This window comes from Bos taurus, chromosome 27, assembly GCF_002263795.3.
Source record: "Bos taurus isolate L1 Dominette 01449 registration number 42190680 breed Hereford chromosome 27, ARS-UCD2.0, whole genome shotgun sequence".
NCBI classification, from domain to species: Eukaryota; Metazoa; Chordata; class Mammalia; order Artiodactyla; family Bovidae; genus Bos; species Bos taurus.
Window position 1 is genome coordinate 33588027 of NC_037354.1, and position 11227 is coordinate 33599253.

An 11227-nucleotide genomic window follows, 5' to 3' on the forward strand; every position below is an offset into this window, starting at 1 on the left:
TTTGTCAAAGCACGTAACGCTGCTATTAAGCGGTGGAGCACGACTGGAACCTAGGTCTGTCTGACTTCTTCCTCCCATTCGTCCAAACCCAAATGCTTGAAAATCTGAAAGCTGGATCATGTCACTTTCTGCTCAAGATTTTTCAAGACTCCCAGTATTTACCCATTTAAGTACAGTTTCCTCTGCAGGGGATTAAGGCTTCCATTCGCTAACTCAGTCCAATTTTTCCAGGCATGATGTCCTCCAACTACCTATGCATCAGGTGAGTCATTCTCAGAACGCCTTATACATCCTGCCCAGCACCCCCTCATGCTGTTCCACCTGGAACACCCCGAATTTCCTTCCCAGCCCCTGCCCATCCCTCTGGACCATTTCAGAAGCTCTCTGCTGCCCCGCTTCCCTGGCATTCCCACTGCACTTTGTTATAACTCCGCTGTGTGGTCTAAACATGGTCCACCTTGAATTTAGCTGTCTTTGTACCTGTCACCCTCTACCTGATGGTGAACTCCCTGTGGGTAGGATGGCCCCCTCTGCCCCACTTAGGGTCTCCAATATGTTCCAGGTCAGGCCCTGCCTTCAGTTCTGTCATTGAATGCAACAGGTACCTGCTTGCTCCAGCCTGCTTGCTCCAGCTTCTAGAAAGCCCCCTTCACCCTTCTGCCTCCTTCTCCATCACCCTACAAGGGGATAAACACGCTCACTCTTCATCTGTCACTCACGCAGGTCCTGCGAGTGAGACTGGTGGCCCTTGACACGCAGTCACCATGTCACACGCATGCCTGAGCCCTTCACCCAGTGCCTGCCAACCTCCTCTGCTTCTGTCATCAGCTGCTGAGTCATAAGCCACACTACCTCTTGGCAGCAGAAATGCCCAAATATTAGTTCTCAAAGACCTTCAAAAGCTGCCAGGTGTGCCGTACCTGTAATCTCCACGAGGTATTTTCACAAGTCCGGAAAAATGCCATCAGCAGTGGGGGCAAATCTTTCCTGTTACTAAAAATCCCCCTGAGTTCCCAGTAAACTACAGGTCTCTACCAGCACCCTCGTCCCGCAGTGCTCTTCAAAATCTCTTTGAAATCCCTCCAGCAGTTTATCCGAAGCAAACCTCTTACCAAGCCTCCCAACAGGGCTTGTGAGACATGGTCAAGACAGACAGAATAGCAGGCATGTGGCCATGATGGCCAACCCTCATAAAAGACATGTCTTGGGAACGATTTCTAGAAGCCAGAGGTCTGTATGAAGCTCCCGCATCCCTCCACATCCTCTGTAGACCATCCAAGTTCTAAATCCAAATTCACAGGTCACCACACCCAACGGCACCGCCCAGCCCCCACTTTAGACACCATCCAGCTTAGGGAACTGGCTCTTGGGTTCCAACCAGCTCTTTTTTCAAGAGAAGAAAAGCACAGACCCACCCTGAGCATGTCACCTCTGGCAGATGGATGTCGTCGGCCTTTACAACCCAACCTCTGATGAAGCTGGCTGCATTTACTGGCAGGCCCCAGCCAGCTCAGGGGTTTCTCCTGCAGGCCCCCTGGGATGGAATCTGCCTGGCTGAGCACATCACATCCGGCCTGGCCCACCCTGCTGCTGAGGGCCGTGTGCCCGCGCTGGACCTCTGCCTGCGCCTTACCTTGCTCCGGCAAGGTCGGGGCCGGCTTGGCAGTGCAGAGCGTGGCTGTGACCAGCACGGCCCAGAAGAGGAGACACTTCCGGCTCCACATCCCAGTTCTGCGGTTAGAGGTTGGTGACCAGGCTCCACACCTCCATGGAGACTCCGCCGTGGGCTCGATCCTCCTTTGCAAGCTGACTCTGGGGAAAAGGAAAAAAAAAAAACAAAACCCCAAGTTAGGAGGGTCTGAATGGTGGGGTGGGGGGTCTCCCACACTGCAAGGAGAAAAAAAAGAGGGAAACCTGTCACACGACCACCCTGCCCAGAAGGTGCCCAAAGCAATCTCTTACTCCTTCAGACACAAAGAAGGGAATTGTTGTCCTGCCCCAACGCTGAACTGGAGGTTAGAAGCCTTAATTAGACCAAGGAGGGCTTTAATTCACTCCAACAACTATTTACTGAGTGTGGACTGTTTCCCATATTGGGAAAATTGTCATCAAGCTCCCCAAGGCATGATGAGCCCCACGATCGATTGTGCTGGGAAAGCGAACAGCCTCAGGAAAGTCTCCCAGAGGGGGCCCGGGGGTATGAATGTGACCTCTCCCAGGATAAGTCTTCATTCCCTCTAGGGCACACCAACCCTTGTGAGGGGTGAAGAGAGATGAGGAATCATAGAATAAGTCCCCAGACTGAGAGCCACGTGAGATGCTGACCCTCTCTGAACCCACACGGCAAGGAAGCTGAAATAAGCCATCTCCAGGGTGCTTTCTTTTTGTCTCCAAAACTGGACCCATCATGGGGACCTCTAGGATTCCAGCAGCTTTCCCTCATGGAGACAACACAACTCTCACCAGCTACTTAAACAAGGCTTCCAAGTGGGGAGCCGTGAGATGGGGAGCCCAGTTCTCCCTGAGACCGAGAGGTGACAGCAGTCGTCCAGCAGAAATGGATCCAGACATGGGGAAAGGTCGTGTAGAAGAAGGTTTCTTGCAAGGCCTGACTCAAAGATGGCTCATGCCAACCCCGGTGAAAGGCAGGGACTTCGGCCCTTTATCCTTCTCCTGTCTGAAAGTGTTAGTCACTCAGTCACGTCCGACTCTTTGCGACCCCATGAACTGTAGCCCGCCAGGCTCCTCTGTCCATGGGATTCTCCAGGCAAGAACAGTGGAGTGGGTTGCCATTTCCTCCTCCAGGGGAATCTCCCTAACCCAGGGATCGAACCCAGGTCTTCCACATTGCAGGCAGATTCTTTACTGTGTGAGCCACCTAGGAAGTCCTTCTCATGTCTAGAGCAGCAACATGTAAAACAGTCCTCCAGGGTCTTCAGGATAATGGTCTTTGCTGCTCAACCTTTCCTAAGTGATAACCCTTCTGGGCACCATTTGGGCTGCAAGGGGATGACCCTCTCAGTCCTCCAGGTGGCTTTTGTCCTAAATACTCCAGGGAACCATCCGAGTTATTCAGAGAATCCACTTCCCCGGAACATGTCCTCATGTGGTGCTTCAGCCTGGCCTCCCCGGAGCCAGACAGGGCCCCTTGTGAGTGAGTCAGTCCCGGCTGGCAGAAAAACCCCTGGATTCCTGGCCTCGTTCTCAAGTGCCTGCCAGCGCGGAAGACGCAGGCGGTGCCTGCGTCCCTCCCAAGGCTTTCCTGAAATGTTTTAATGATTTCAAATCAAACGAGAAGTAAACATTTCTGTTTTTCTGAATTTAGGAAAAGGACTAGACGAGACAGAATCGAGTAAGTATTTACTGTACCTAAAACCCATGCCAAGTGTGGACTATGTACGATTTTAAACTATAAAACTTCAGCTCTTCTTCACTATGAACTTCGGGGAGGGTGGGAATTATTATTGCCCTTTAAGCAATGGGGAAACTGAGACTCAAAGAGGTTAAGTGCTTTGCCCAGGGTGGGCAAGAGGGGAGGCAAGAGCATGAGGTCTCCATCACCTGGGCTTTCGGAATACAGTGGGGATGATCAGGGACTTCCCTGGTGGTCCAGTGGCTAAGACCCATGCTCCCAATGCAGGGGACCTGGGTTCAATCCCAGGTCTGGGAACTAGATCTCATATGCTGCAATTAAGAATTTGCATGGGGACTTCCCTGGTGGTGCAGTGGTTAAGAATCTGACTTCCAAAGCAAGGGACCTGGGTTTGATCCCTGGTCAGGGAACTAAGATCCCACATGCTGAAGAGCAAAGAAGCCTGTGCGCTACAACGAGCCACAGCTAAGATCCGACACAGATAGAAAAAAAAAAAGAACTGCATGCTGCAACTAATTTATTTATTTGGCACAGCCAAATAAATAAATACAAATAAATATATATAAAAAAATGGCATGATCAAAACTGGCTCTACCGGATGAAAGCTTATTTTCTCCAGAGGGTAATTCCCCGTGTCTTACAGAAACCATGTAGATAAGGACAGATCCCAGGTGATTCTGGCAATGGGAAAGGGTTTTCTTTCTTTTTTTCCCCAACAATTTATTAATTGATTTACTTTATATTTGGCTGTGCTGGGTCTCTGTTGCTGCACTCGGGCTTTCTCTAGTTGCAGCAAGTGGGGGCCACTCCCTAGGTGCGGTATGTGAGCTTCCATTACAGTGGCCACTTTTGTTGCAGAACACAGCTCTAGGTGCAGAGGCTTCAGCAGCTGCAGCACGCGGGCTCAGTAGTGGCCCACGGGCTTAGTTGCTCCTCGACAAGCGAAGCTTTGATTCTCAACTTCTTGGCTCAAGAGAAAGACCCTTGGAAGCAGCTCCTGGGGGTACCATCTAGGACACAGGACAGGCCGGATCCCCAGCCAGGGACAGAAGTGATGCTGGCCAGAGAATATGCTGAAACCACCTTCCACATCTCGTTACATCCCAAAGATACACCAAATGCATGCAGGGCAGTCACCGAGAAAGGTACACCTGACTAAGAACCTCAATAAGTCCCCTAGAATGGCCAGAGTCAGGAACGAATTTTTAGTACCCAAGGAGAAAGGGTGGTATCATCTTGAGATGAAAAAGCTGGTTTTCAAAGGTAGCAGGGAGGCAGGTCCCACTACTACTTGATCACTCTGCCTACCCACCCTGCCAACCCCCAAGAGCCTGGCCACCTCCTGGCAGGTGGGGTCTGGCTGCTGGCCGCTCTCTTTTTCGGCTCTGCAATCAACACATTTCAAACTAATCTGGCAGCTTCCCTGCAAAGTCTCTTCCGTTCCTCCCCTTCTGGGCACTGAGTCCCCAGTCTGTAAAACAAAAGATGTTCAGAAAACCCAGCTCCCTGGGCAACCCCTTCTGGAACCAGAAGGTAAGTTGGGTACACATCCTGCTGCGGAAAACACAGCGACACAGACCACTAGTCCACACGCTGTCTGGAACCCTAGGGACTGTCCCCTCCCCCTTCACCTCACCTTCTTCCCATTCTACTAATTAAGGAATTCTTTAAGTCCCTTAGGGACAGTCTCCTTCCTCCACTGCTTGACAGATGTGACCTGTAGCCCCGCAGGTGCACACAGCAGCTGGCCCCATCAGCCTCTCTCCAGCAGTTTCGTCTCCTGGGACTGGCAGCCCAGCTCTGGCTCTGGGTGCAGAGGTCCTCACTGGGGGGCGAGGAGGGGGAAAAAGAAGGAAGAGGGGCAGGGAGAGGACACGTGACATCTCGGTTTTCCCACTTGTCGTCAGAGGGAGCTGAAATATTATAGTTGCCTTGCCTACACCACAGGGGGTGACAAGCCTTAAACCCGCAGCGTGGGTGAAAGGACTTGCTCTCTCCTCTTGAAAACACTAATCAAATGTAAGGAATTATCTATAAACATTGTGCTTTGAGTCACTCCTTGATAGCACTCTCAGGGGACTTTGGTAATTGGCAACCGGAGGACATGAACTTCCTGCCTTTGCAAAACCATTTCTCCCTCTCCAGTCTTTCCAAACCCCATACTCTAGACCTTGGGGTCCCGTTCCGTGTGGCCCCCATGGCTATGGAACCCTTAAAATGTGGCCAGTGCAAGTCGGAATGTGTTGGAAATGAAAAGTACGTACTAGAATGTACAGTCTCTCAATGATTTTTTAAAAATACTGATTACATGTTCAAATGATAATGTTTCACATATACTGGGCTAAATCAGATATATTATTGACATCCAGGTGAACTAATGAAAATGCACTTCACCTGTTCCCTTTTCAAATGTGGCCACTAGAAAACTCTGAGATTCCACGCGGCCTGTGTTACTCTATAGGGGACAGGACAGCTCTGGGTAACTTCCACGGCCTGCCAAGCGCTTCTTCTTTGCCCTTCCTCTATCCTTGGCAGGCCACGCTCTCTCATTCCTCTCTCATTCTCTGAGCCCCACCTCAAACTGCCACGTCTTCCACAAGTCTTTCTTGGGCCTTTCGAGGATCCTCTGAATTTCCAAAAACGTCCATCATAGGGTGGCAAGCTCCTATAGAGGAGGGTCTGCATTGGTTTACTCCTTGCTAACACCCTTAGCACCTAACACCTACAGAGCGGATGCTGCTGCATTTGGTAACTGGATGAATAAATGAACAAAACAAAGAAGGGCCGATTGGAAAGAAACTGACAGAGCTGCGCTTGCAGAGAAGAGGTTGACAACGCCAGAGAAAATCGTCAGGCGTCCCTGTTAGCCAGCCAAACTCGATTACAAAGCATACCAACCCGGACATTTTCTAAACATCTTGATTCCTCAGACTTGAGGAAGTAATGCCAAAACTTTAATCCCTTTAGTTGGGAATAACACTTCTTAACAGAAATGGTTGCTTTTCCCCAAAGTGAGCATTCCCTACTCCCGGCGGAGAGTGGCAGGGCAAATACTCCACAAACACCCAACAGAACACACGCAGCTCGGCTTGCGAAACATGAGTGGGTCCAACAGAAACGCTCATTTAAAAGTTTTGAGTCCTTGTAAAAAAAAAAGTGCCCAGATGTCCCTGGGAGTGAGGTATGTAAGAAATGAGTAATAAGAAGAGAAACTCTAACTGTCCCACCGTAATCTAGGAAGACTTGCCACTGAAGAAGGATGGCTTGTGGACCACCAGACGCTTGGAGGTGTTCACCCAGGTGAGGGCTGTTTTCTTGGAGCCCAAATGTGGCTCCTTGTAATTGCAAGTGGAATGGTGATGAGCAGGGGATTTCTATCTCAGGAAGATGTAACCTTAGGGGGAAAAGCAATTCTCTTAGTCCAGGTCGGCTTTTTAATCCTCTCTGGAAACCCCAGAATCTTCTCTGAAGCTCTGCATCTGGACTCCCAACAAGTCCTGGGGTTGACTCAGACCTTTTACAAAGCTCTTGGGAAGCCAAATGCAATACCTATTTCCCAAGAGGAAATTAAAACTCCTCTCCAGTGAGGTGAGGCCTTTTCAGAGTAAGATGTTTGAATCACTTACTCTGTAGCTCCTTTTCCTCCTGCAGCAACAGGCTGAAACCTTCCTAGGAAGCTCTTAACCACGGCCATTTTGATGAGAGAGATTAAAAAATGGAGACCTGAAGAAAGTGTTCAGAGGCCGCTAAAGGCCCAAGCTCACAGGAGCAAATCTCTTGTTTTAGGACTCTTTTTTTTTTTTTTCCCCAGGCCAAAACAAACAAAAAACACTCCCCAAACACCCCCAAACAAACAAAAAGCAGACAACTAAAAGCCAAAGCAGCCCAGCCTGCTCTCGGTGGCTGGAGGCTACCCCCTCTATTCTCAACTCCATCCTCCTGGCCTCTGGAGTCCACAGGAACAAAGCTGGACCAGACCTGAGAGAACATCTGGAGATGTTCTGATCCTCTGCCCCAGGAGGGGTGGGGCCATAGCACCTTCCAGGCTCCTTCTCTGTGTCTTCTCCTGCTTTTGGCTTCACTTGCTATTCTAAGGGTGCCTAACGGAACTTTCTCACATCCTCCATGGCCAGGAGCCAAGGAAAAGAAGTACCCAAGGCTGTCTACTTGGGAGCCAAAGAAAACAGTGCCCACTCTGGCCCAAATCCCATTCGTGAAAATGCCTCCCCAACGCGCATTTGTACGGGCACGGTCAGAGCAGACAGCGCGCGGCACGCACACTGTCCAAGTGGCTCTTCACCCGGATGACCCTCATTAAAAAGCTGACACTCCGCTATGACTAAGAATAAATGCAACAGATATTTCAACGAGCTCCTCACCCGATGCAGTATGCAACCATCGCCGGCTGGAGCCGAGACCCCCGGCAGCTTCCCAGTCCCCAAACACCTTGTATTCCTCGGGGGGTGGGGGGGGGCGGTCCACGGCAGCAGCCCTGGAGGTCTTCCCAGCTAACTGGGGGCGGGGGCGGGGGAGGTGGGGAGAATACGTAAACAAGTCATTAGGGAGGCAGGCCATCCTCCCTAAGGTCTCTGGGTCTCCCCTCCAGCACCACCAAGGGCTCCCCCTGGGTCACTGGAAGGAAGGCTGATGACCCAGGCTTGGGGCGGGGGGGTAATTAACCAGACAGAGGCACGTCCCAAGGGGCCCGGCTACTTAGCTTTTAAACAAGCCTCAGGGAGGAAACTGGGAGCCCGGGCCAATAGTTGGGGTGGGGGTGGGGGGAATGGCCACTTTCTGCCCCACAGTCTCAAGGCTAAGGTTGTACAATTTAGACGGTTTTCCAAAAAAAGCGCAGGGCCGGAGGTGCAAAGGATAGAGCGCCATCTGCGGAGGAAACAGTCACCTTAATTACCATGTCTAGAGAAAGTGCGATTTCATTACAGCCTCCGAACGACCGCCCAAAGGAGGAAACCAGAGAAGTGTTTTCAATTTGAAAGAGGCTGGAGAGGAGAGGGTGAGAGACCAACTCTCCCCACCCTCTCGCAACTTTGGAACCAGAAAGCGCTTTCCTGCCTCAAAGGGCAGAACCAAAAAACCCTCAACAGGCCAACCCCTTTCAAACCTGCGGCCGGCGCGGACTTGGTACAACTCCCCACGTTAGCCTCCGGGAGCGGCCGCCCAAAGAAAGAACTCCTTCAAAACACCGAGGGAGCCACAGCCCGGGCCCCCCTCCCACGCCCAAGCCGCTGCGCCCCGGGCTCACTCCAGGGAGGGTGGAAAAGGGGACGCGTGACGCCACCGCCGGGCGGCCCGAGACCCGGCGGCGGGCTCCGGACAGGGTCAGACACTCCCGCCGCTCCGGCTCTAACTGAAAAGGGAGGAGACTGCAATGCTCCGGTTCCAGAAACTTCTGTCAGGGCCAGCTCTGGGTCAGACCGATGGCCAAAGAGGCCACCACTTATCCGATGAGATATTGTCACCCCCTAAACCTCGGCCCTCTCGCCGGCGATGCTTCTTTCTCGCACGAGCCTGAAAGCGCCAGTACAGCCTAAGTACCCTGGCATCCAGGGTAACTTCTTTTCTCCCCCAGTCCCAGCGCCTCGTCCCCAGGTCTTAAGAAAAACTCGTAAAGAGCGAGGTGATGAGGACAAGTTATAGGATCTCCGTTTCGATCCGGGGGAGGGGGCAGGGAGGAACAGGGACGTTCAAGCGGCTGCGGTGTACCCGGGTGGGGTGAAACGGAACCAGATGCGGCGGCTACATCTGGAAAATGGGGCGCGGCGGGGGGAGTGGTGGTGGTGAGGTGGGGGGAGACACGGCGGAAACTTTGAACAGGGCCAAAGCCTCTGGGTCCAGACAAGAGATGCAGGTTTCACCGCTCCCCAAGCCCCCGGCTCCCCAACCAGAGGCATCTGACTGCTTTCATAGGATCTGGGTTAAATGATTCCATCTACAACGTTAATAAATTCCTCTGCAAACGAAGGTTTCAGCCCCTCTCTTCTCCTCACCCCAAACATAGCGGGAAAGGGGAGCGGGAAGGGGGCAGAGGGTTCTGGGCCCGCGAAGCAACAAGCATCGGTGCCGAGCGAACCGCACCGGACAAAACCCTCATCCCTTCCCCCACCTCCTCGAACCAGATAGGAACTGACCAATCCCCTCCCCCCGACCCTGTAATGGGGCTTAACCTCACCCGCTGGGCGCCCTCCCCTTCCCCAAACTTCCGACCCTTTCAGAGAGGGACTAAGTCGGAGATCAGCGCCTCTGGAAAAAGGGAATTCCTTTCTCGCTCTTCGCTGAAGCAGCTTCAGCCATTTGGTGACGACACCCCCCTTTAAAACCGACTGGAAGAGAAGCGAACCGACCCCTCCACTTCCTTCCCCCTTCAGGCCCCCAGCCGCCCACCCGCCTGCTGCAGTGACCCCAGACTTTCCCGGAGATGGAAAAGGATTTAGGAAGACCCCGGATTTTTTCTTTTTCTTTGCCTTCCACCCAAAGCTACCTGCTGGATCGGGGAGACTCCCCTTGGGTGGACTAAAAGGAGATGGTGTGGAATGCAACACACACACACACCCCACCTCGCTGCCCACCCCCGCCTGCCTCCCCAGGCCCAGGAAACCCAGGACCGCCGCCGCCTCGGCCCCGGGCCCTGTCCCTCCCCGGACTCACCGCGGAGCCGCCGCCGCCGCCTCGCCAGCTCCCCAGCGCGAGTTGGCGGAAAAGTTGGGCGGCGGGACGGGCGCGGGGAGGGGGCGCAGAAGGCGACGCGAGCGGAGGGAAGGGAGGGGAGACAAAAGGGGGGCGCCGGGCGCTGGGCAGGGAGCCGGGGGTGGAGAGGGGCGGGTAACGAGCGGAGGGAGGCGCCGGATCCGACTGCTCTGCGGCGGGGAGAGCGCGCAGCCGGGAGGCTCCGGCGCCGGGGGGCCGCCCGGGACGCCGAGCCCGCCCCGGATCCGGGGGCGCCGCGGCTCTTACCTCACCCGGCGCTGCGGTTCCGCCTCTGGAGAGTCCGCCGTGGCTCGTGCGGGCGGGCGGGAGTCCGCGTCCCTGGCTCCGGCCCGCCGCCCCCGGGCTCCGCTCGGGTCCTGGCGGGGCCGCGAGAGCCCCCGCGGCTGGCGCTCGACTCCCGGTGGCGCTCGGGGCTCGGCGCCTCCAGTCCGGGCGGGAACAATGGAGCAGAAGCTGGTGCCCCGGAGGCGGGGCGGGGGGAGGGCTCCCGTCCGCCGCCCGGGGTCTCCAGACCCTGTGGCCCCCCCCTCTCCAGCACCGGGCGGCGGCCCTCAGGCTTCTGGCAGCCCGGACTCCATCGCCCGGCGGGGGCCCCGGCGCCGCGGCGTGCCCGACTGCCGCCCTGGTCCCCTGCGCCCGGTGGGGCGCCCCTCGGACCGGAGAAAAGTCCACGGGCTCCGCCGCTCTTCCAGCTGCGGCGCGCGCTCTCGGCCGGGGAAGGCGAGGTCGCCGCAATGCGCTAAGCGGAGTCTCGGGGCTGTCCGGACGTCGCCGCCCAGCTCTGGGCACAGCCCGGGCTCCTCCGCGCGCTGCGGCTGGACCAGACTTCGGGCTCCGGCGCCGCGCCGCCGCCACAGGCGAGGCCGCCGCGCCAGTGCCCGCAGGAGCGCTCCGAGCGCTATGCGCCGGCAAGGCGCGAGGGCTCCCTCTCTCACTCCCACCCCGCGCTGGTCCCACCTCCTCCTCCTCCCCCTGCCACTGCCTGCTGGGCCTTGTAGTTCTGAACCGAGGGCCCCCGAGAAGGGGGGAGCGGATTGAGCCGCCCGGCGATCCGCTGCTCCTTTGCCTCAGTCTGTCTGGCCTCCTTTGACGCGCGTGCCCGCCCCTCCAACTGTACCCCTCCAGGAG

At 55.2% G+C, this 11227-nt stretch overlaps 1 protein-coding gene across 10 annotated transcripts in view; it reads right to left on the reverse strand.

Annotated features, from left to right (window-relative positions):
- The window catches only part of FGFR1 (fibroblast growth factor receptor 1), a 50602-nt gene extending 39599 nt beyond the window's left edge, over window positions 1-11003 (reverse strand). For 7 of the 10 annotated variants that reach the window (XM_024986194.2, XM_059882170.1, XM_059882169.1 and 4 more), the window contains exons 1-2: window positions 10346-11003; window positions 1634-1812 (exon numbers count right to left, since the gene is read on the reverse strand). In XM_024986194.2, coding sequence (XP_024841962.1) covers window positions 1634-1724 — 91 coding nt within the window. In that variant the 5' untranslated portion in view covers window positions 1725-1812; window positions 10346-11003. 10 annotated transcript variants of the gene reach the window in all.
- Between the last annotated feature and the right edge of the window lie 224 nt (window positions 11004-11227).